This window comes from Indicator indicator, chromosome 24 (genome assembly GCF_027791375.1).
Source record: "Indicator indicator isolate 239-I01 chromosome 24, UM_Iind_1.1, whole genome shotgun sequence".
NCBI lineage: Eukaryota > Metazoa > Chordata > Aves > Piciformes > Indicatoridae > Indicator > Indicator indicator.
The window spans coordinates 10,237,317-10,263,278 of record NC_072033.1 but is presented as its reverse complement, the minus strand read 5'-3'; the positions used below and the strand labels follow the sequence as shown (position 1 = coordinate 10,263,278).

The 25,962-nt window shown below is 39.1% G+C and overlaps 2 protein-coding genes across 2 annotated transcripts in view; both read right to left on the bottom strand.

Annotated features, from left to right (window-relative positions):
- The window catches only part of VAPB (VAMP associated protein B and C), a 30,237-nt gene extending 28,735 nt beyond the window's left edge, over window positions 1-1,502 (bottom strand). Inside the window, exon 1 of the mRNA XM_054391856.1 lies at window positions 1,427-1,502. Within this exon, the coding sequence (XP_054247831.1) occupies window positions 1,427-1,484 (58 nt within the window). The 5' untranslated portion in view covers window positions 1,485-1,502. The remainder of the gene's footprint in view (window positions 1-1,426) is intronic.
- A 7,841-nt stretch (window positions 1,503-9,343) lies between these two features.
- Window positions 9,344-25,754, bottom strand: RAB22A (RAB22A, member RAS oncogene family). Its single transcript, XM_054392153.1, has 7 exons — window positions 25,619-25,754; window positions 23,748-23,827; window positions 19,656-19,737; window positions 15,642-15,713; window positions 15,423-15,529; window positions 13,538-13,647; window positions 9,344-12,147 (listed from the first exon to the last, which is right to left on the bottom strand). The coding sequence occupies exons 1-7, from the start codon at window positions 25,652-25,654 to the stop codon at window positions 12,050-12,052; spliced, it is 585 nt and encodes a 194-aa protein (XP_054248128.1). The 5' UTR covers window positions 25,655-25,754; the 3' UTR covers window positions 9,344-12,049.
- Between the last annotated feature and the right edge of the window lie 208 nt (window positions 25,755-25,962).

The following is a 25,962-nucleotide window of genomic DNA, read 5'->3' as shown; positions in this document are numbered from 1 at the left end:
CAAACAACCTTGACTAACAATTAGGTCTCATTAGCTCATTAGCAAGTCAGTGACAATTAAGACCCCACTTTTTACCCAACTGAGCTTTTCACTCGTTTGTTGAAAGCAGTATTGTTCAGAACAAGAGCTGATTTTCTTTCTAATCATATTGACCATAAAGAATGTTAAAACAATAGTTTCCTTCTTAAGCATGTTTCATATTGCTGCCATAACAACATACAAATGCTTCATCTTAAAACTAAGATATATTCATCCTACCCAGTGTTTATTATTGTGCTTTTTTTGATACACTCACTGTTATTGCTTCCAACATACTATTAAAAACAAGTGAAGATTTCCTCCACCTTTGAAAACGTACATGAAAGCTTTTTAAAGGTATAGTATTTTTAACAAAAGCCAGTAAGTTACTACTTAAAAAAAAAAAAGGGCACAAACAGGCCACAGATTTGCCAGATATTCAAATGAAACTATAAAGCACCTCTGACTCTGGTAGCATAAATAAACTTGCTGAATGTTTTTTTGTAATCCCAGATATTGTATTACAGTAGTGCTGTCAGGCTAGGAGATGGCAATTTCAACGGTAATGAAAATTCGCGCCGATTCAAGATTTTTATTTAAAGAAATGATGTATTTCCGCAGAGTATTTACGATCAATTTATCTAAATGGCTTGACGAATTATAATAACAGGAACATGAAAAAGCCGCGGAACGCTGCCCAGCACCTGGCCAGCGGCCCTGTGTTTTTCGTCCAAGCCTGGCTGAGCTGCACGCACACGTTTCGGGTGCCCCACGCCCCAGCTGCGTGACAGCTCGGGAAGGACTCGCTCCCCTGCGCCTCAAGGCCAGGGGTCTCCGAGCCCTCACCTCAAAGAACACCGCCTTCCCCTGCCTCTGCACCTCCGCGGAGGCCCAGGGCTTCTCCCGCCGCCTCGGATGTCTCCCTCTCCCGGGCGGTCCCGCGGGGCTCGGGAGCTACCTACCGCCGCCCGCAGAGCCCGCGGCCCACCCTCCGCTGCGGCGGAAGGTCAGCCCAGGAAAGAAACGGGCTTTGCACGGGCGTCATGCCCCGCTATCGGCTGGGGAAGGCGGCGGCCGGGACGCCCCCAGCGGGCTCTTCCCTCAGGGCCGCCCTCGGCCCTGCAGCAGCCGCCCGCGGCGCGGGTGGGGGTGGGCGGCGCAGCCTCAGCGGGGGACACCCGCTCCCCGCTGCGGCCCCAGGAAACTAGGGAATGGGGAACCTCCCCGCCCCACGGCAGGCAGAAGCTCGGCAGAGCGGGGAGCGGCGGCGCTGAAGGACATTTTAGCGGCTGGTGCTCAGCCCCGGTCCCCGGAAAATGGCTGCCGCTGGAGCGGGGCCTGAGAGCGGCCGTGCCGCCGGCACAGCACAGGGAGGCAGCGGGGGATGGCTGCGGCGGCCACCTCGTACCTTTGAATTTGAGCTCGTGCTGCGGTTCGAGGCTGAGGACCTGCTCCGCTTTCGCCATGTTCCTCCTCCTCGGCGGTGGCGGCACCAGGCGGAGAGAGGAAGGGACGGGGAGGGAGGGGAAGGAAGGGGGGAGGGAAGGGAGGAGGAGGAGGAAAGACAGGCAGGCAGGCAGGCAGGCGGGCGTGGGGGAGAGGGAGGGGTTGGCGCGCCCGGCTGGTCTATTCACCCCCGCCAAGCGGCCTCAACCAGGCGAAGGGAGCGGCGCTGCGGGTGGCGGAACGGGGACAGGCCGGTGAGGGCGGGCGGTGGCTCGCAGGCTCCCAGCGCGCACGCTACCCTGGCAGGACGCGGGGAGAGGGCGGGAGGCGGGACAGAGGCGGGATGATGCAGCACGGAGGAGCCCAGAGAGAGGCTGCGGCTGACGTCTACTGCCGCCCGCCTCCCGCAGCGGCTGAGGGGCGCGGCCTGGTCCGCCTGTCGGCAGGCTCGTCACGGCTTCTTTTAGAGCTTGTTTGGGCCGAGATACCGTTTTGCATCTGTAATCTTATACAGGAGAAAAAGGGCTAATTAATACCATCAGTGAAGTTTATAGCTAAGAAAGAGGAAGAGAAAAACATCCAGGGCAAGCAGGGGTTCCTGGGGTCAGATAGCTGCTCTGCAGAGTGACGCTCTGAGGCAGTTGTGGTGTGACTGCAAAGCTGAAGAACGCTCCAAGAGAGGCTGCTAACTATCAAGGACAGATTACCTTTTTGATAAATCAAAAGAGACTTCTAGGTCACCTCGGTGATGGGAAAAATACCCACCTGCCTTTTCTACACTAACAGAAGTTTTGGGTTGTTTTGTTTGGATTTGGGTTATTTTTTGTTGCTGAGTTTGGTTTGCTTGGGTTTTTTGTTTTTGTTTGTTGGGTGGGGTTTTTTTGGTATTCTAAATAGCCTGTTGTAAAATATTTTTACAATTTACACATTGATCTACTATAAAGTACTGCTTCTTTGGTAGGCATAGGCTTGAGTAATTACATTAACAATGTTTTTTTCTTTTCTCTCCTCAGGTTGTTTTAAACATTCTAAAAGTTCCCAAGAAATTATGAAGCATTGCTATAACCTGTCAAATTCAGTGGGGGGTAACAATGAAGCAAGAGTTTGGGATCCCCATGTTACCAGCAGAAACACACTGGAAATGTATATCCACCAAAAAAGTATTCATGACTTCAGACATACAGGACTGTGGGAGGAGATGTCATTTGCAGAGATGAAAAGCAAGTGTACTGACGTCAATCAGCTTCCAGATAAGAGTATCTCAAAGTACTCAGTTATATTAAATTCTAATCAGGGCTGATGAGCAAATAGGTAAGAGGTGAAAGAAAACATGGTAACAGTAACCTATTGTGAAAATTAGTTTTATTGCACTGACACAACTCAGGATGCCACATACCCCACCCTCACAGAAGTTCTTTGGATCAAGAATGGTGTTTTACTTAGTAATTGCCAAAAGTGCATAAAGTAGCTAAAAAAAAAAAGGTAAAAATCTGGAATTCGTGACAACAGGCTTGTTCTCATTTCTGGCAATAAAAGCAATGACAAATGACTGATGTACATGTTAAAATTAACACAGCTAGATGGGATGATGCTACTCAATGCTTTAAGCACATCTGCAGCATTTATATGACCTCTCAACACTTCAGCTGTTCTCGTCCATGATCATCTGTATTTTTCAGCTTCTCTGTGTAACCATCTCTGATCCTGTTTCATCTTTTTTGTTCTGTCTTGCATTCCACGCCAAAAGCAAACCATATACATGTTTAGTGTAGCACTTGGGTTTGCATAATCAAAGTGAAACCTGCTGACTCCTTCTACCCAATACAGAGGACTAATTTTTAGAAGCTTCACCAATATACTGCAACTCTTCCTTAAATTTCTTCTCTGTAGGACAAAAGATGGTCCTCAGGTCTCTACTATTCTGTTTTGCTTAGTTAATTATATTTGGAGCCTGGAATATTCTTGGCTTATTTGTTTTACTACTTGGAGGTTTAATCTGTTGTTGATGCTATAAAGTATAAGTCATAACATTTTACTAGATCTCAAATCAGGAGACAATTGTGTGCACTTAGGCTGTGGAGTAGAGCTTTCTTTGTCTGATATGGTGGAAAGGTTATCTTCTTTCTTGTAATCACTCAGGTTTTATGCTTATAAACAGATTCTGTCATTCTCAGTCCCCTAATTGAAAAGTTTTATACATATCTGCAAGTTAGTTGTGAGGAATAAGAGGAAACTTTATACATCATAGTCTCATACATAATAAAAAACACTTAAGTAAGCAACTGTTCAGTGTTGCTGTCCAGTCCATTCCAAGTTCCAATCTTCCTGAAAGAAGTACAAAGAACACCTTTAAGCATTTGATGATCCCCATCTTAAAGGCTTTGCCAAGTTGTATCATGTTACCAAAACTGGCAGCTCTGAACTTATGTGCTTGATCTGAAGAACTCACCCATGTCTTCATCCAGTTTTATAAAGCACAGCACTGTTTAAGCTGAAAATCTCTTAAATCTAATGAACAGAGGCTGTCAGGCTTTTGTTGTATGCATATAACGTGTGTACTTTTATCATTGTGCAGATCAGATTCACTGAACACAGCATGCATGAAGGGTACCTGCAATACTGAGGATAACTTAAAACCAACAGGTACTCTACAATAAATTTAAGTTACTCCAGGTCTCCGTTAAAGAGATGACAGTATGCGTTTTCTGCATAGAAACTGCAGCCAGTTGCTTAATAGAAACTTGTATCCAACAGTTTCAGGTGAAATAGCATCAAAGACATGACTTTTTGCTTATTTACACTTTCAAAGGCTGCTAATAACTAAGCATGCTAGAGCTGCATTATAACAAGATCTTTTAAGCATCACTAAGATAAGCAAGACAATTGTAGGCAACTGCATTTTTGTGCTCTACACTGGTTAAAAAAAAAAAAAAAAAAAAAAAAAAAAGGCAAGCTCCCAGCCAGGTGGCTGGCTGTATCAACAAATAAGAAAGGATCCCTTTCTAGCATGACAGACACCCAAAACACTATGCAGATATTAAAAGCACTTTACAGTTTTGATTGACAGAAACCTGGCCTAAGCAGTCTAAGATTTTACATTTCAGGCAGTCTAAGCTAAATGCAATGTATTAAATAACATGACCCTGCTAGAATTTGTCAGGCCTTGCAGTGGTTGACAAGACTGTGTGTGGCCTGCAGTTTCTCAGACATCATGCTGCAGAGAGAGGAAGCATTACACAAAAGCTGCATTCTCTCTGCTGTTTTTCCCCATCTCTTCTTTGTACAAGTTCATCTTCTGCCTTTTTCTGTGTATATAAACCAGGGAAAATATTCAGCCACTGAATGATCAAGCAGCCTGTGTTTTTGGAAAACAGTTATACAAATCATGAAGACTGACTTCTACTGTAGCATTATTTGCATTGATTTCCTCTCCTAATTCTATTGCTATAGAAACTACTTCCTGAAATGTTGAACATTGTGAAAGCGTTTATGAACAAAGCCAGCATATTTATAAACAAAGCTTTTTATTAATAAAATGTTTACACCTTTTTTTTCCTTTTTCCCACAATACATCAGACTGGTAGTGATTTAGCATGATATTACACTATAAAAGTTTATTATGAATGCTTAGGCTGAAAAGGCTGTTTACATTATGCCAAATGAACATTTCTTTGCATTCTACGCACTATATGGGAGTGTAACAATACAAAGAGCACAAAAGCCTGTTTTTCCTCATTAGCATCTACAAACCAACAATACAGACAAACCTGTACACACTCTTAGGACCAGCCCAAGAGAAGACTTTAAAAAAAAAAAAAAGTCTCAAAACATTCATAAGCTTGGGTATTCATCACTACAATATTTCAACACTAGTAAGCTGACTACATTTCATGCAGTGAAACAAGGGTTGTAAATCTGTGCAGTTTACAGTGCTGCAAATGCTCTGTAACTTGGAGCGGCTTAAGTTTGTTTTAATAAGAGATAACATAATAAGAAGGCACAGACCTCTCAACCTTTGTAACAGGTTAACCCAATCCTATAATGAAAAGGCAGAATGTTCTTAAGAGGGACAAGAGAATTGCTGATACAAAGGTTAACCTTCATGCTTTATTTTACAGACAAACATTTATTACACTGCAAGAGTTATATGGTATATCAGGTTATTTTTGTGTCCTGAACAGACAAATGCAAAGTTTCTTGTTCAGAAGACACCTTTATAATGACTCTTTTTTTTAAATTGTACTGCAGGTGGGGAGTAGAAGGGGGGAAGATTGCTGAGAAGACGTGTTTTACAGCTACAGAAATACAATTCATTTCTGTGTCTTAAAACAATTAACTTTGTCACAATTTCCACATTGGATATGCAATATCCAGAAATAGCAAGTACAAAAAAAAAAAAAAAGTTAAAACATAGAAGAGTTTACATTGTGTTACTAGAGCCTTAACACTAATTTGCTCCCCCAAGTGAATGTGCTTTTCTCCTTCATTATGTGGTATCAGCTGCTATGTTTTCACAGCAGTTTCATAAGGCTGTAATAATGAATTACCATTTTGTTTACAAATATTTGCTGCTGTAACATACTTCTAGAACCTTTGGGGAGAAAAAGACACTTGCTACCTATTACTAGCTAAATCCCATAAGGAAACAAAGAACAATTTGTCACCAAAGCATGATGTTAATAGGAAATACATTCTGTAACGAGTAAAAATGAAGCAAAATAGTAGCAGTGAATCTCTCCAGGTATAAGGGCAACAGCATATCCAAGTGCAACAACTGAGTGGAGTATCACACTCACAGATGAAGAGCAGGGCAGTGGCCTGTATCCTTCAACATTTGACAAAAAAGTAGCAGTTGGCTTGTTCAAGAATACGTATGTGAATACGTTAACAGAAGCGAAGCAAAGAAAACCCAACCTTCTTCAGAGAAGAGTATCTTTACAAAGGTCATTAGCTCCTTGAATAAAATTTTTAGTGTTTAAGGAAAAATTTAAGAACTCAAACTTGCAAGATGATCAAAAAGCAAAATTGTTTCTTCTAGTAAGTCTTTATTCTAGAATGAGGGCAGTTTCAGCAAATGCTGTCCCAGTTTTTTAGTGGGACAAATCATCCTACTGCCTTGATTTTCCCACATAAAATAGGAAGCATCAAGTAACTCTATGCCACTAGAGCTTCCTTAAGTATTTCTAAACAGATGCTCATAGCATTTACACTGACAACACTAAATTAAAAATTGGGTGTGTGGGGATAAAACAGAAAATCCTGACCCTAGGATAATTTTAACATGTCAGAGACTAAGCTCATCAGTACTCCAGGGTATCAGGGTAGACTTGTATCCCTCAAAAGATTTGCTATCTGTGACACTTTATGGATAAAGTTTGGTAATGCTTGTTTGATTTTCTGAGTCATAAATTTTGGATTCTAGCTAACTAAGAAAGGGTTTGCATTCAAACTTTGGAGACCTCCAAAGTATCAGAAGGGATTTTTCAGAAACAAACATTGGTGTCAGAAGGCCTAATAATTTTAGGGTAATGTTTTGGCACCCGAAGTCTTGTATGAAAAACAAAGATGTGGTTTCAAGCATATTTCTTTTTACAAGTTGGAGCCATATGACTCTGAAGAGGACAGCTAGTATGACTGTTTTTTTTTAATATAGACTAAAACCTGTATTTCTATCTTAGATTGGTAATTCACACCAACATCTTATCTCTATAAATCTTCTGCCCCCTACCATTAATACATCTGTGATCTGAACAGGAAACTTGTACCATTTTCTTCAGAGAATTTTGTGCAGATTTTAAGTTAAATTTCAAGCACACAATTCTCCTGCTTCAAGCAACCTGACTTGTGGCATACAAACAGCCTCAGGTCACTGTAAAACAAATTCCTGCTAAAAAAGTTGAAGAATGTTTGCCCTTCTCTCTTGTCCATGACCAGAAGAGCCTCTTTTTTCAGAGGTTTGAAGTGTTTAAGAGAAATACATGAAGCTTTTAGGAAAATGAATAGGCAATGTAGAAGTTTAAGTTAGTGAATTATTCGGGTTCTCCTCATGTTTGAGATAACTTTTTATAACTCTTTGTAGCTATAGCTGCTCCTAAGTGAGGTTTGCTTCAGGGTGACTGACTACACACAGCTCAGACAGCTTCTGTCCCGTACATCATCAATTCCCAAGACAGTCTTTGCAGATCGCTGATACAGCACACTGCAAACAGACTATGCTATCCTTAATAAACTCTACAGACTGTTTCACAAGAAAGTCATTCAGTCATCACTGCTAAAGCTTCCTTTTTCAACTAATACTCCATTATGTTACACAGAAAACTAATGTTATGGAATATCTTAGTATTAACATTGTAACAAAATCTCATTGAGGGCAACTTTAAAACCATTAAAAATATTCAGCCTAAATGATTTTTTTTTACAATTAAATTGAATCTTTAACCATGAACGTAGGCAGCTCCCAATGAATCCCACATCTCTCAACCAAGTTAAGGGATTAGACTTCTAAATCAGTGAACAGGCATTGTCTCCTCTCCTCTTACTTTCTTCTCAAGCATGTAAATAACCTTTCTTAAGCATTCTGGTAGTATTAAATTGGTATGTGGTACACCAACACCCCAAAGACTCAAGTCTGCCTAAAACATCCCTCTAAACTATTAACTGTCTGATCCTGTAGTGCTTGAAGGGTCTACTCACTAATGTCAGTAGGGATTTGAAGTGCAATGATTTTTGTTCTCTTTCAACATGGATTTAAGAACCTAAACAAAGTCTCAACCTTCTTGGCAACTGCAAAAGTTGTCAGAATTGTCTTAGATATTTTCAAAGCACCTACAACAATTTTCAGTAGTTTAGCCACTAGATGTTTCCAGATTTTGCCTACTTAGATATTTATTATGCCAGTCTTCAGCCTGTATGTAAAATGTAGTACAAGACTACCTACATCACAGATCAAGAGAATGATAAGTTGGCTAAGACTGTTGTAATTTAGGGGGTCAGATGAAGGCACCCTCAGAAACATGGGGAGCATATTTAAGGTGCTCCAAATCAACATTTATCAAATTATACATTTGTACAAATCCATAACTTTCATGGGAAAGAACTGGTGTTGTTTAGAAGCTGAAACAGTTCTATTTTGTCAGTTAAAAATGCTCTGGATCAATGATGGGACATGCACCTCATTAAACTTTTACATACATGACAAGCTTGTTTTGCAGAATTTGAAAGTCTAGCCTCTACGATGAGCTCCATTCATTAAACAGGCATAGTGGAATAACACTTCACTCCTGAGCTTTTTCAACAACAGAAAAGAAGTTATTAAAAATTTAGATGGAACGTTTAATAACCAGCACTCCAAACATTCAAAGGCTAATGTATCTCCAAACAGTGAAGTTATGTTAGGACAAAATACAACCAATTGCAGCAAGCCTAGTGCAAGATGAAAGCAGATGGCTTAACAAATTATTAATACAAAAGAAAACATTTTTCTCCAACAAAAATGAAACAATGAACATGTGCATCTCATCCAGGGAAGACTGCATTCCAGCTTTCAGCTAAGGCCAACTGATCAATAAACAGTTATCTTGGCTCAAAAGACCTTACATCAACAGTCTGTCCTTTTAAATAGGCATGTGTTAAAAGGCAGCCACTCTTCAGTACTTGTAGTTTGGATAGTCTGAAACACTGGCAATTTCCATGTTTTTATTAACTGCAGTAATTCAAGACCGGAACTGCAAAAACGGATATGAAGCATGCTGGCATTTCACTTAGCCTGGTAATGAATAAAAGGAGTTTGAGGCATTAAGACTAGCTACATTTGAGAAGAGCCAGATTGTTGCTGCTTCCTTAGTCTTTCAGAGTGGTGAGGTTTGGGTTTTTTTTTTTTTGCCTTTTTTTTTTGCTTGTTTTTTGAGTTTAATTTTGGTGTTTAACAAATAAGTAAGGATAGATCAGAAAGCATGTATCTTGGCAAATGTTCGTGAACTGATGCCTCTCCTGTCCGGAGAGAACTACAATAATCTCAACACTAGCCTAGTCTTGCCTAGACTGAGAATATTTTCTTCTCCAGTCAATAAATCTTAGATAGATATTAGTAAACTATTTTTGTTATCTCACTGATAAACAGTTTTCATCTCCATTTTTACCATAAGCTAACAGGTAGTAACAATAATTTATAAAGTCTGAAATTGCCTTTTCTACTAATTTATGTTGAAGATATTCCAAATATCTGAGACTTTTCTTTCACTACATGCTCTTTCCAAGTTAAAGAACTTCCAGATTTATGACCAGCCAAGTTTAGCAAAGGCAGTATTTTATGCATCATAGTTCAGATACTAAAGCACCTGGTACAGAACAGACTTCTGAAACACTGAACACAATGTTTTAAAAACCTAGTTGAACTAGACAACTACACAAATTATCTTTTAAAAATTTGTTAGGTGTAAGACTTGAGATACTTCAGAGAAGCTGGAATTTCCATGACTGGCATTGTGAAAGTTCTACATTTATTGCTGACCTTTCTGTTTTATTTTGGTTTTAAATAATTAAAAATACAACCAAGAGCAAGCTTACTCTATTATTCCTTTACTAATCATATAGGACTGCTATAAAATACTTGATGGAAATACATTTTTGTTCATAGTTTATTTGCTTAGAGTGACAGGGAAAAAAAATAATTAAAACCAGTCATACTTCAAGATGAACACCAAACACAAGTCCGCCTCTACTACGTGATGCCTTCCTAAGGACCAGCGTTACAAAGGGGCTTCAAGTAGCCTTGGTTTGAAGAAGCTAAATTTCATGGGCACATAAGCACACAGCCTGTACAGCTGTGACAAAGAAGGCATAACTGACAATGTGGGGATAAGTAAAAAGCCTGATAAAAATGTAGTCACCAAGTTTCAATAAAACATATGGACCCTTTCAAAATCTTACTGTAACTGTTCACCTGTTTTGCTCCTGAATAGCCTGTAAGATTTTTCACTAATGGAAACTGATCTGAGTACAAGTCCTTTCATTTCTTACAAACTTTTCTACATTTCTTTCAGAGAAAATACTTGAGATGACAGAAAAAACATATTACAAACAAACAATAAGCATCATCAACATGAGCTTGTTTTGATACTACAACTAAACAGTGTATTTTAGTACATACCCAAGTCTAACAAGCTTTTTTCTTCAAAAGTATAAAGTTTCTCACTAGTGCTGGTAGGAAATAAAAAGTAAAAATAAATAAAATAGCACAAGTGGGTATGGTCAACCTATAGTTTAATTGAGAGGTTACTAAATCCAATACAGAATAAGATAAACAATGATTTGCTGAAAACCCTCACAGATGAAAAAGCCCAGGAAGCAAGAGGTAATGATCTACATTACCCCATCTCTTAAAGTTACTTCCTATTTGGATTTTTGTGCCCAAACCAGGAAAAACTGGGTGCACCACAGGTGAAAACTTTTTCAACAGAGAGACCTCATGCTGCACCAACAGCATTCCCTATTGGCCCTTTCAAATGTGATTAAAAGAAAGAATTTCAGTCTGCCTCTAGATGAGCTCACAGTGACAACAGCTGAAATGCAGGAAAGAAAAACCCAATGGAAATTCCCCAGGAGTTTATCCATAGGTGTGGAATGGAAGGAGTGTGTAAGATTGCATTTTTTTTAACTGTTTTTACATAATTTATAATACTTTAAACACAGGTCTCATAAATATAATATGAACACTTTACACATGCCAAGCAATTAAAAGCTTTCCCCAAAAACTTTTAGATATTAATCAGAACCACTGGCAGCATCTGTTTACAGCATCTGGTTTTAGTCAGTAACCATTTAAGACACTTTTCTTCGACCATCTGAATATTCAAAAAAAACCCAACTTGCAGAAACATAAAGATGCCTATAAGCATATCAGTTTGCCTTAAAGTGATTAAAGTCAGCATGAAAGATTGTCTATGGTTTAATATCTGTTGCATGTGTCCCCATCCCTGGTGCATATCATCTTTAAATAAAAAGTGCAAATGGGATTTGGGGACTGGATGGACTCATTTGCCTATTACTTGTCTTCAGTTGCTTATTCTGTAGCCACCTCACATCAACTGTGCTGTCATACTTCGGGTTAGCTACAATTACACTTAAAACATGGCTCACTGAAGAAAAGGAAGAAATGACATCTACCTTCCAGATTCCTTCCACCCCTGAAGTCCCACAAAAGTGCTCATTTCCCTTTTAAAAACAAAACAAAACGCAAACACAAAACCAACAACCAACCCTAGAATCTGGATTACAAATCTATTAAGCATTTCGGTTCTATCGTCCATATAGTCACCTTCCTTTCAAGCAAGGCCAAAAAAGCGATGATGGATTCCCTTTGAATGCAAGAGATACTACACTTTCTGCAAGTAAACAGGCTGACATTACGACTGCAGTCTTTTCTGCGAGTGTACAGATGTCAGATGAGCTGGTCCATTTTTGTGGGACCTCGGGTGTATGAACACCAGCAGATAAAGATCTAAGACCGATAATATAAACCCAATGTGAACTATTAACTTCCAAGACCACCTACTGTATAAACAAGTCTGATTTTCTAAGGGGTCAGTCAACAGCAGCTGCGCTTTGTCACCGATGGCTGTCTTCTAAGTTTGAAGCCCTTACCACTAGACGGAGGGTTGGTGTCAGTTGATGGAATTCTGCGACCTACAAGAAGGCAAAAGAAAAGTTCATAGCAAACATCATCCTTTAAACTAATTCTAAGCATTGAGTGTATGTTTTGTATACAAAAATGAGTCATAAGTCATTAGTGATGACATTGCTGCATAACAGAATGGCAGGTAACAGTCTCCATTGTGTCTGTAAGAGATACAGTTCCACAAAAGAAGAGCAGAGGCAGTTTTAAGCTAATTTTGCAGCATTTTCCTTTCTAATCTAGACTTGGAGAGTTAAACTATAAAAACACCCAGAGAGTATACTCTGCAGGATGCAATACCATCTGGAATACCTTCATTGAGACCTACCATCTTGACCTGTATTTCCATAGATCACCCACATCAGGCTTAGCAGAGAAGCGCATGGAAAGACAGCTCCTTTAGTCATCTAATCAGTCTTTAAAATTGACTATTCTTGGTTGAGTATTCTTTTCAGAGGAGGATTTATGATTTTTTTCCCATCATTTATTCAAGGTCAATTTTAGAGAGCAACTATTAAGTCAGTAAATCAGGAAGCTAATCTATAACACATACTTCTTATATCAGCTTCAATCTATTCCACTGCTTACAAGGATCTATTTTTTCCCCCTCAAGTTTAATGTTTGTAGATAGTCAAAGCTAAACTGCAGTGCACACATGGACAAATGGGTTGCTATTTCTCCTCTTTTCACAGCCAGGCCTGCACATTGGTGCTGCTGCTTGAAAAAAATCCTGCAAATATTGCATGAAATTCACTTTCAAATACTGCCTTTCATTCACACACACAAAAAAACCCTGTCATTGTCATCCCCACCATGAAATCAGACAGAAAAGATTTGCAATTTAATTAAAAAAAAAAACCAAGGTACCACAAATATACTTATGGAAAAACCTACACACAATGGTTGCTATTTTCCATGCAGTAATCTGGCGTTTATAAATTCTTATGCTTTTGAGAGTACACTGTTTTAGTCCAAGTACAAACACTAAGAGTGAGAATTTAATTCCTTTTCTCAGCTGTATGAAGTTTGGATCTTTCCCATGCCATTTCCTTTCCATAACCTTGAAAGCGCTGATTGAAATATCCAGTAACAGATATGGTAAGACAACACTGACTTCTGACACAAGTGCCCTCCTTGCTATTTATCCAGCAGCATCACAGTAGGCTTATCTCTAGAAGGACTACTTAGAGGTCATTAGATGACAAAAACTTATACATCTCACTTTGCAGTTTGTATTCATTGTATTAATTGGATTCACTGGATTTGTTCCAGTCCGATTGGAACAAATTTAAGTCAGTATACTTTGACCTCAGTAGTCTCACCTCAATAGCACAATACAGCAACCAAATTTCTACTTGAACTGCTTTCAGAAGGAAGTACATTAAGTGTTTAAATACTTACTGATTTCTATAAAGAGTTCATTAATGTTTATTGCATTTTTTGCACTTGTTTCTACAAATATTGCATGGATGGAATCTGCATAGTCTTTAGCGTCTTTTTCCATGACTTCTCTGGAAAAACAAAGCAAAGAAAAAATTGTGAATACACACCTCCCATTATTCAAAATCTCAAGGAACTGATTAAGATTTTAAGTGGCTCACTAAATGATTATTTTGCATTTTACCTGTTTGGCATCACAGTGCTCCCTTATGGTGAAGCTTATGCTCAGTCGTTATTCTACAGCCTCCCTACCCTGAGGTAAAAAGCACCAGAATCATGAACTAAACAAGGCCTTAATCCATCTGACAACATTACAGCAGAGTTTGTTTCTTGAGTGCTTCAAATGTAGGCCACAATGATTGATTGGATGGTGCTTTCTTCTTCACACACACAACAGTTTTAGATATACTGAACAGATCCTAAAGCATTAGTTCCACTAATCCAGTGGATTTCCTACAGCTGTTTACAGAGCCAAGCACCTCAGAACACTGCACAGACATTCATAGAGCATTAACTTTACACAAAGCATGAAGATGTAGTTATGAACAAGAAGATATTTAGACAGAGCACACAAAGCCACGAAGTCAGAAAGTTATTTTGCACCCCTAGTAGGCAAGTTGCTAATGATGTATGTTTCTTCAACCAACGTGAAAACCAAACCCCAACAGGTGAAGAGGAATGAATCACTTTACATACAGTTTCTAGAAACCATAGGCTACTTTCAGTAACAAGGACTCAAGACTATCAAAAGTAGAGAGTTTAGATCAGAGAGTTAAATATAGTCTGACTAAAGTACAAGGAATCTCACCCATTAGCTTGAACAACGTTTACATAATTTATGATGCCATCTAAGCACCAAAAAATAAGCGTGAGACTTAATACTGCATGCTTTATATTTGTCTTCTAAGTAATTTCATGCTGAATTTCAAGAGATGCTACTTCTAACAAAAGTTAGATTTCACTAGATAACTGCTAGATATTAACAATTTGTAAAAGTACATTAAGAACCAACTTTGCAGTGGTTCTTAAAACACAACCACCTGTGGTACCTTTTCCAATGAAATCTAAACCTAAGAAGTTTGCATACACCTCCTTTCTGAATTTTGGCTTATTTAACCTGGATATCAATAAAAAAGGGCTTCTTTTGTTTTTAGTATGTGCCTTCTTTAAAATTTGGCTGTTCATAAAGTTTCTCAAGAACTTTTCCTTCTCCGTGCAATTATTTCAGCCACAGCTAATTCCACCCTGATCTTTAAGGGGAGAAGGAAGGCACCTGAACAAGCAAGTAAGGAAAACTTACACAATACTTTCAAACAGGTTTGATGTTTTTCCTAAAAAAAAAAAAAAATGAGGTGGCAGTGACTGACAGAGGTACTTCTTATAAAGTGAGGTAAATAGCTTGCATTACACTGTAGTTTTACAGGCAGTTCAGGGTTGTGTAACTTGGCATTGCCACTAGAAAATGTAATCCTGTCTCCCAGTAAACTGCTCATTCCTAACCTTGCTATCCCACCTCCGTTCTGCCAGCAAGTGTTCATGGTGTGAGAAAGATAAATACATTTGGATCATTTTCCCTATTTTGAATGTTTAGTTTTAATCTGGATCCATTTTACTGCCTGATTTACTGCCCAGTCACACATGTACTCACACCAACACTGGGGAGGAAGTGGACAAGACTGTCCAAGGGTGGATTAACCAAATCTTCTGACATTAGAAACAGCTCAGACCCTTTGTGAAACTACAATCCTAGTGCAGCTTAAATTGCTCTATCACATGCTTTAAATTCTTAAAGTATTGAGTGCTAGGAGCTGAAGTGAAAACCTCTAAACTGTCAACAGTTATTTACCTTACATCATTAAGATCACACTTATTTCCTGCAATAGCTACGACGATGTTTGGAGGTCCATGCTGCCGAAGCTCTTTAACCCAGTTCTTTAATGTTGAGAAAGTTTCCTGATGTGGAAGGAAATACAAAACAAAACAGAGGCAATTAAGAGTCAGAACTAGCCCATCATAGCATTACAATTTCTGTGGGTTTTTTCTGAGTCAAGAACAAATTCCTTACCTCTTTTGTGATGTCGTAGACTATAATGGCTGCTGCTGACCCTCTGTAATACATCGGGGCTAAAGCACGAAACTGAAAGAAAGACAGCATACCTATGAATCTGATCTTCCTATTACCTCCATGACTTCATTATTATTATTATTATTATTGAAGAAAGTGAAAATTAGTTTTAAAGTCCACATTAGTGGAAAACTTTCTTTACCATTACAGAGTGGCTGTACAACTGAGTAGATAAACTTCCATGAAAAGTAATGTCTTCCAAATGCCAACCAATAAATACTCCAAGAATCAGCAGCACAGCTACTGAAAAAAGCAGGAAGCCAAACTTGACCTTATTCTGACCAGATTAGAACCTCTCAATTCAAAGCATGTAGATTATTCACAGACACAAACCTGCAGGACATCAAGCAAGGGGAAAACAGTCAAAACTGAACTGGCTTCCTCTTTGAGACACTCATGCTTTTGGACAAAGAGCAATTTCAAGAAGACTAGCATGTATCACTGCTGACCTGGAATGTTCAGAAGTTGGTGTCAGCCTCTAGTATCATGAATCAGACATGGCTCTAGCACTACTTAATGCTAAAACTGCTCTTTTCCTTGTAATCTAACTTACGGCTTTACGGATTTTGCTTCAGTTTTTCTGCAGAAGTTAGAAGTATGTTTACAACTAAAACCAGCAAAAGCCCTCAAGTACATGACCTATTGCATAAAGAGCTGTAAAGGAATCCATGAGATAGTAAAAAGCTACAGTAATTTAATTGTAATTTTCAGAATTAAATCTGTATCAGGCACATTCAGTTGGTGCCACATTTGCAGGGTATAAACCAGGCCTCTACCTTTGCACAGTGTGTTATGAATTCAGGACTGAAGAAAGTGAGAGCACATGATTGTTGCATCAAAAATATCAGTCAAGCATTCTTAGAAACAGGGTGATATTCTGCCAATTTAAAAAGAACCAAATAAGCAATCTAGCAGCCAAAGCTCTCAAAGCACAGAGCAAACTGAAGGTACTGCTTTGATGTAAGCATATGTGATTTAGAGCTTTTGTGCATCTTATTACTCAGGGTAAAAAAAAACAAACAAACAAAAAAAATCACATACAGAATGTAGTTTTCCATAAAGGCTTGTTTAGTTCTCATAAAATACCAATTTCCTTTTGCTTAGTACAGTTCGACTAAGAGCAATATTATAAATCAAAGATCTTGCTATAAAGCAGAATTCCAGACCATCTACATTTGACTATCAAATTGTGTTTTGAAAACATGATTTTGAACACAAAATTCAGAATATAAAAATATTTTAGTGGGAAAGGAAAGCATAGGCAGGCATGTTGGGACATAATCCCTCTCATCCTCTTAAGCACTGAAATGTAAAGGGAAATATATTTGGTGAACCTCCACTTGGACTGGTTGTGACCTGGCTTTTTGATTATTTGACTATTTACATTGGGAATAAACCAACTTTCACTTGCTCATTCTGTATTACTCTCATTTCCTGCCTGCTAACACTTAGATACTTTTTTCCACCCAAGAGCAGTCGGCAGATAAAATACATTAACAAAACAGATGTTACCAGAAACACTGAATTTTCCTTTTGCTACTTTTCCAGAGACTCCAGCTTGCCTGCCAGCCTCCAGTTTGTGTTTTGACAGAATTATTAAGATGATAATGTAATAATCCAGAGAAGCTGTCAAAAGTGTTAGGTAAGAAGGCAAAAATTGTAATTGCTATAAGTAATTTCCTATCAGCTTTATTCAGGGTAGAAGAAGTGAGAGGAGAAATAAGGCTTGTGTGTGTGTAGGGAAATGAGCTGTGTGAAGTGAATTAGTGCACATTTCCACCTTTGGAGTGAAGTTGGCCAGCCACTACCTGAAGCCATTTAGAAGAAAGGGGCTGCCCAGTATAGTAGAAGTATTTGCTGCTGGGCTTTGAAGTGGAAAATAGCCTAAATGCTCCTCAGGAAGCCAAGATTACTAATTCTGGGCATTACACACCATAGCTCAGCAGAGACATTTCAGTTCCAAGAATGGTGTGGATAACTCTGGTATTCCAGATCACCACAGAGGGGATCCCTTCCACAGTTCATGACCAGAAAACTGTGCTATAGACTTCAGGGCAAGGCAGGTATACAGACCATTTGTGCCTAGCAATAAATGATAGTGCTGTTCCAGCTTGAAGAGGGAAACACCTATGAAGATACTGGCACCATTTCAAAGTAAATATCCTTGCCCCCATTTCACAGGTTTCCTTGCACATATTGGGACTTCACAGTGACTTCTCTCATGTGTGGAACAGAAGTGTCATGTATATCACAGCTCTTGGGTCAGACCTCTAGTAAGGCATCTTTCCTTTTTTGATTTCATAAAAGATACCACACAACTGAATGGAAGAAAACTAAAGAGGTATCAATTAAAGTCTAACCAAAAAACAAGACGACAAAGAACATGCTCATCATGTACAGAGATGCTTCCTCAGATTGCAGTGTGCTGAATCCAAATCACAGCATTCTCCCATTGCTCACAAGCACAGTTAAAATTAACAGGATGGAATGCTAATGTAATGGATGTTTTCTGCCAAGTTGTGGCAGGCATGTTTATAAAGCTTTCTGTTTAAGAGTACCAGCCTCAGAAGATTCACATTCCAGCACGAACATCCTAGCATGAGCTAGGATGTTCACTTAAACCAAACTATCAACAGCAAATGCCCACTGGCTAACTGCTAGAAATGGAAGAGCTTTGATATTTCTGATAACATGAATACTGTTGGATATATCCCTGTGACACATTCCTGACATGTTAAATGTTAAATTTGCTTTATATATGGCTGCTGGAAGGAAATAAATTGTCATTCAAAATCTAGAGCACTGAAATGCAATACTCAAGTTAACTTTCTAGCCATCCAGGCTGTTATCAAGCTAAAAAATCTAGCAAGTTAATTCCACTAGGACTTCAAAATTTCAAGGGATGCCTGAGCCTTTACAAGGGTTTTGTTTATTTGGTTTTGGTTTTGTTTGCCTGGGGTTTCTTTTGCTAGGGCTCTCTGTTTCTTGAGCCAATCCAGAATAATAGTACAGCTGCATTTGCCTGAAGGAATAACCCAACCTGATAAAACTAACTCTCACTGGCGACAGCTCTGGTGTCTACCTTTGTTGCAGTTGCCTCACATCCTCACAAATACAAATACTCATGAGTAATTGACAGTTGACAGTAGTTAACAGTAAAGAAACTGTAAGAGTAAGCACAGATACTGTAATTTCCACTACTGTTACAAATAGCAAAGTCTAAACTAGCAAAGTCTTCCTGAAAAAGTTCAAGTAAAAATCATGCAAATTAACTGATTTGACTACTCATTTTCTTGAAAGCTTGTTGCCTCCCCTCAGAACTCCACACACTGAAGAGATCAAAACCCTGAACTACCAAATTAAAAATTCACAATAGATTTCTTGATGGAGTTTCTGATACTACCAGATTTGACAAGTAAAACTTTACAAAATAAAAGATCAGTTATCACCCATAACACTGCTTGAAAGCATAGAGCCACATCCTACTCACACTAGCAACCCTAACACTGAAGCTAACAGAATACTAGGAGTTTTGTATTTTTACAGCACCAGGGCCTTACCTGTACTATGTAATGTAATCATATTTCACTTTGATTCACACATTACCAGTTGAATGCTTAACTGGTACTAGAGACTGCCACTGGCTCCTTCCCAGCCCCTGGTTTTGTTTTCTTTTCAAATGGCATTCCCTTTCAGTAAATTTAAACCCAGTCTTTTGTTTCATAAGCTATTCTCCTTAGGCAATCATCCTGAACTTTGTACTTGAACCATGATAACAACAAGAAATAAAAACATATTTATGGCACCCATATCTTGATAGAAATCTGCATAGAAACAAGTGTCTGAATACATACAGATCATAAAAACAGAGCATGTTGTGGCTTTCAGGGGCAGGGTTAAAAAGCAACCCAAACTCTGTGCAGAGCTATCACCACAGTTACTGCCTCTACTCACCCGCTCCTGTCCAGCTGTATCCCAGATTAGGAATTTATGCAGCTCATTTTGATACTGTACAGTCTTGGTCATAAATGAGGCTCTGGAAAAAAATGATCGTTTAAGCGTTTCATAACATAAATATGTTCTCAGAACATTACCACCATGAGCTTTAAAAAAGTTTACATGCCAATAAAAGTGCTTTCCCCTCCCCCCACCCCCCCAAAAAAAATGAAACAGATTTTTATACATAAAGGCTGAACTGAGCTTGGAGGATGAAATTTCCTTTCAGAAAATGAAATTCAATTTATCCAAAAAGAAGGAATACCTATACATATTATAAGCTTTTATGGTTCATAAGCTTTTGATAAAAATAAAAGCTGTCTGACCAAAAGTCAGAAATGTCAGCCTTTTTAGCAACATTCTTCCTAAATAGAAGAATCGCAGCAAATCGCTTCAGTATACACTGGAGATTTCTGGGGGAAAGATCAAATCCTTTGTAGCGGCTTTTTCTATGTCTGTACTAAGACTAAGGCTGCTAAATCCATACTTTGGAACAAATTATGGGACATTCGTATCACTATTGGTAGGTGTTAGAAGGACAGAGAAATCAGTAATGAGTAACTTCCTTTTTGTCTGCACTCTGTACAGCTCCCAAATCTCTGTCATATATACTTCAGTCTGCACAGGCTCTCATACTTCCAGAAGACAATCAAATAAAAATCTCTTCCTATACTCCAGCTGCCTCCCGCCAACTTCTAGATGCATTACAGCAAAATATTGTGAAGTACTTGTGCTTGATCTGCATTACATGAATCAGTATTTCCAACAAGAGCAAGAATTTGGAGATTTAATATTTCAGAAGAGAGAGTTCTTTCCTGTAGCTATTACCTGTAAGCACATTTTTAAATAGAATAGCCACACACTGAATTCAAATCCTTGTAGAAGAGGAACTGTAGAAGTCATAATTATTTTAAGTATATGATATCCTATGTTATGGTCTTGAACACCTTTTGTAGGCTTAATACCTGTCAGTTGAAAGTACTGCAGACCTCCAAACTTTTTCTACTGTTAATTTTGGGCAGGTTGCAGGATAGGAAGGCGCTGGAGGTGGCCTGTACTGGAGTTTCTTACAGTACACTAAGCTGCCAGTAGATTCAGAGTCAGAGAGCAAATATTTTTCAGCATGATCAACAACATTAAATAAACTGAAGTCTTGATCTCAGGTATCTTGAATCTTAAGTACTACCAGATTTAAATGATGTCCATGGCCCTTTTGTAGTTATAACTTTTGGACATGTTTCAATGTTATAGGAGGACAAACCAGCTATCTACATTTTAAAAAACAAAAACCAAGCAATTACACAATGCTTTCAATTGTTAAGAGGTAACCTCCTCATTCCTTAAGCTCAGATGGCTTGCCAAATAGTATGTCAATCTCCAAAGTTCATCATTCTCTTAAGAAGCCAGCTTTCTTAAAAAGAAATGGTCTAAACTGCAATGCATTTGAACACAGTTACCCATTGCTAAAATACATTATTTAGCAATGGGTAACAGAAAATAAAGTGGTATGATCTGTAGCCTCCCACAGCTTCTGTAAGACTACTGTAAATTATGCATCAGTTCTAAAATCTCTGCCCAACATGGAAACAATTTCCTAACTCAGATTCTCACTGAACATTTATCTTACTTGGTTCTGTAAACCAAAACATTCCTTTACTATCAAGTTGCACTGAACAGCTGTGCAGCTGTAATTCACATCTCAACTAAACATTCCAAATGGTAGCTGACAACAGAGCCTGAATGCTTCCTGAAATTCCTTGACAAGTGGAAGCTTTCATTCTGACAGATGTCAATAAAAAAATCCAACCAACCAAACCCCAAAACAAAACAAAACCCAAACAGCTCAAAGACAAATAATTTTTGGGTCAAAAGTAGGGCTATCCTTAAGGTCTTCTAGTAGGAAAAATGCATTCTCTCTATTAAATTTCACTACCTGCCTCTCCCAGCTAAGTAAGCACTGTAACCATGCGAACAAGATGCACCTGAAAGTAGTTACATACTCATTCATGATTCCTTTTTAATGCTATAATGAAAGATTAGATGTTCTGCAGTACCCAAAGATAGATACATGCTGGTCAAGCAAAGCAGAATGTGTCCTCAGCATCCTGAGAGGACATTCTGACAGTTTCTGCAGCTGCCCAAATTTGAACCTTGAATGACAAACATTCATGACAACAAACTAGGATTGCTGAGATAGTTCTAAGATAAATGGAAACAGGACAGGAAATACATGACTGTATCTCATGAACTCAAAACCCCAGGAGCAAATACTGAAATGTTCTCAGCTTTAGCTTCACAAGATGCTCAAAACTTCTCTCAAATCCTTACAAAAAACAAGATTTCGAAAAAAAGTTTCAAAATTAATGTGCTTAAAATTTTGGGACTGTATCTTACTGGAGCTTCAGAAAAAAAATTGCATTTGGGCAGGTTTTGATTAATTTACACTACTATAGCCATCTACCATGATACCAAGTCCTCTGACCATTTTTCATTAGACCATGATTTTGTAATGACTACTAAAAGATAGATTTTTAGGCTGTCAGTTCAAGAAAGTACACTAATCCCAGTACTGTCATTAAAGCCATGAGGACAAATGCTATTCTGTATATTAGCCTCATCACCACAATGGCTAGCCTCTTCTAAAAGCACCTTAAATTACTACATGCATCTGTTACAGACATTCCCCTGTGAAGACACATGCAGGTGATCTCTTTGGTTTCCTGCCTTCAAATAAGCAGGTGTTGCATCAACCAAAGAAGGAAAAAAAAAAAAAAAAAAAGAAATCAAGCTACAAATCACACAGCCAGAAAACTATCAGATTACTAGAAACTGGCTTTGGAAGAATGAAAAAGATTCACAAAACCTAAGTCTGAGTTACCATACCTGGTCACCTACTAGTTAAGCAGACTTAACCTTTCCACATCCACCTCCCAGGAATTGCATGCATGAACACAATGGCTGAATTTGGGCCACTGTAGATACCACCCATATTAGCTGAACAATTAAACTGTTATTAAAGTATCTGGAGGACCAGGCATGAAGATGGATACTCAATTTCTCAAACACCTCAGGTAATAAGAAAATCAACTGGATCTTTCAATAGTGTCCATCTCAAGTTTTGCTCACAGTTATTATCACTATGGGCAGTAGGTCTGAACTTCAATACACGGTTGGAACTTACACATTTAAGACAACCTGCTCCCCTACTTAAGTGAATAAAAACTACTATCCACATAGCAGTTTCGTGATCCTCCAACAAAGAAACCTGTAGCTAACTTGACATTAACTAAACATGTTCAGCCCTTCAAGATCCAAGAAAACTATTTCGCAATCTATTTCAAAGGCCACCTTTGTTAAGTATTTACACCAAAAAAGAGAGAGGTGGGGGGTGTGGGAGAAAGAGAGGTATCTCATAGGAACCCTATTTTTTTAGGGCATGATGAGACACAGCTAGCTGATCTTTATCAGCACGCTCTTTTTTGGTCAAAACTGTAGTGTGACACCTGTGACAGGAAGTTGCTCTGACATCCCCCCACATACATTCTTTTCACCATCAAGAGAAGTCATGTTCTCCTGTAAGTAAAGAATGGATTCTGAGCAAAGCAGCTTGTGAGACACTTACAAAACAAAAAAGACAGCAATAAAAAAAAAAAATCAACCACTACAATAATTCCTGATTTTTACCCTCCCTTCTATCCATTTGAAGATTTGAACTCAGTAATATTGCTACTATGAGGCTCAACTTCCAAATAATCTTACCTGTGAAACCAATCACATTAACAATTATGCGTGTAGTAGAAAAGTTATAGGCTTATATGCAACAATCTATGAAGAGAACTACAGCCTGAATTAGTATGTTAACTACCTTCAAAAACCTATGAGACTTTTTATTGTACTAGACTCTTAAAAAAAACCCAAGGCCTTAGAAAAAACATGTAGTTGCATAATAATTACACTTTGAAATTTAAGAATGGTGCATGAGAAAAAGCATATTTTTCCGTTAATGGAAGCATCTATAGCATAATTTATTAATGCAATTTAGCTTCTTACCCTATTGTTGGGTTGATGTTGGGATCAAAGCTATCTTCTACAAATCTCCACACAATACTTGATTTGCCCACACCAGTATCCTAAATAAAGAACAGAAATAGTTGAAAGAGACATTAGTTATAAACAGATGATGCTTTTTGTTGTCAAATCTTGCAGCGCACTGGGTGTAAATAGCAAACTCCTGCAGAGAATCTGACACAAGTTAGACTCTGAAATACTTCAGGCATTAGAATCATTTTGTAGAAAAATTAAGACTTTTTTTTTTAAATGAAAGACTATAAAATTCTTCAGTCATGATTATTATCAGTTCTTCCAACTTTTTTTTCCCCCAAAGCTATGAAATGCATTTGAACCGGAAGAGGGAAGGACCAAATACCACTTCTGGTAAAATATACAGCAATTGAGTATGGTACTCCATATTTGCAAGCCAATGGTGCACAGCAAATTATACAAGTGTGACACATGTATTTCAACCTCTGACTAATGCCGTCCCACCCTGCTTAATGAAAGACTTGAAGTTTCTTCTCTGACACACCTGAAACATGTTTCTAATGCAACTCTACAGAGCTATAAATGGTAAAAGAGGAAATGTAACATGAAAATTCTGGGTCATGTATGTCTTTGCACCACTGACTGCATTGTTACAAAAAGAAGAGAAAGATATATAGAAGGCCTATTTAAGAATGAAACAACAAACTACTAGCCATAAACAGCAACTGGACATTTTAAGTGATCATTTAATTAAGACAATGATGACAAGCTTTTTGCTTTACATCTGTGGGGTCATTAAAATCTTAAGAAAAAAAACTCTAGAAGCTGCTTCATTAAAAAAGAAGTTTTACACCCCTCATCCTTCTTACGGGATCTTCTGAATATTGTAGCAAGTTTGGGTACAGCATGTAAGCTTGTATTTTTCCTTTCCAGTGGTTTTTCTCTCAAGGAAAAAATATTATCTCAGTTCTGTATTTTATCATGCTTGCAGTTTCAATAAGCAGAGCAAACGTTGAAAACAGAAACACGCACATAATTCCTTGCTCTGGGAGCTCAAGGACCAGTTTTCCTGGGTTCTTGCTTTCCTCTTACATGACAAAAGGTTTCTCAGATCAGGTAAACACAAACATAAGTAATAGTTACCCCAAACACCTTCAGAATACATAGAGCACAGAAGCACATGATTTTTTCCCTCCGAAGGGCAATGTGGCCATTTAGATGCAGAAAACAACTGTGCCTGTCATACTCGGTACAATACAGAATTTAGGCACAGGTGGAGAAAACTCCACCTACTCAACATGAGGCTCCCCAGTGAAGCCCTCAGACTAAACCAAGCCAACACACAGCTTTATAGCATTAGTTCTTACCGAAGTTCTGCATCAGTTGGCTTAACGTCTCCTTCCACCACCTACCACTCTTAGAACGCTTTAAACGCCTACTATGTTACCAAAAGTTCAAGCCCCTCCCCTACGAGTTTGATTTCAGGTGCTTTTTAAAATTTATTTAGCCAGCTCCAAGCCCGAAAACGCTTGCAAGAAAGAGGAAAATGTACACTCCTGCTTCCTCTCTTCTTTTATAAGGAAAATACCGATAAAAAAGAGGAGCGATAGTCCTCCTGGAAAACGCCTCCCCCCGCGGAGGGGAAGGCCCTTCCGGCTACCCGGTCTCCTCATGGGGACGGGGCTAAACAGCCGGGGCGAGCCGGCAGCTCCGCCAGAGCGAGGCCCACCCTTCACCCAGAGAGAGAACCCTGACACCCAGAGCTTCTCCAGAGTTTAGGCAGCGTCTCTCTCCCATTAGAGGAAACCTTTCAGGCTTGCCCCTTAGCAGCTTCCCTCCTATCGTCCCAGGCCCACGGCAGGGCCCCGCGGAGCACTTACCCCAAGAAGGCAAACTTTCAGCTCCCTCAGAGCCATGGCCGGGCAGACTGCGCTTTTAACGAGCGCCTGAGACACCGCGCAGAACGATCATAGCCCTTGCCAAGGCACGCGTACAGTCGAGGCCTGCGGGGGCAGCCCCCCGCCTCCCCTACGCCGTGGTTACCAGTAAACCTTCCTTCTCAGGCTCCGCGGACGCGACGCCATCTTGGGCGGCCCTCCAGAGTCACCTGACTGCACCCCCGCCCGCCCTGGTTTTCTTCCTTCTCTGGAGACGACGGCGGGTGTTCAAGGGACGATTTGTTCCCTGGTAGCGGCTGTTTATTAAACCGGTCGCGTTTCGACTG

Excerpts from the sequence above, each read along its gene's own strand:
- RAB22A (XM_054392153.1), bottom strand. The coding sequence starts at position 25,654 with ATGGCTCTGAGGGAGCTGAAAGTTTGCCTTCTTGGG. Across the intron at positions 13,648-15,422 it reads TGTGATCTTAATGATGTAAG|AGAAGTCATGGAAAAAGACG; the intron begins GTAAATAACTGT and ends TTGTTTTTCCAG. Across the intron at positions 12,148-13,537 it reads TGAACTCTTTATAGAAATCA|GTCGCAGAATTCCATCAACT; the intron begins GTAAGTATTTAA and ends GCCTTCTTGTAG.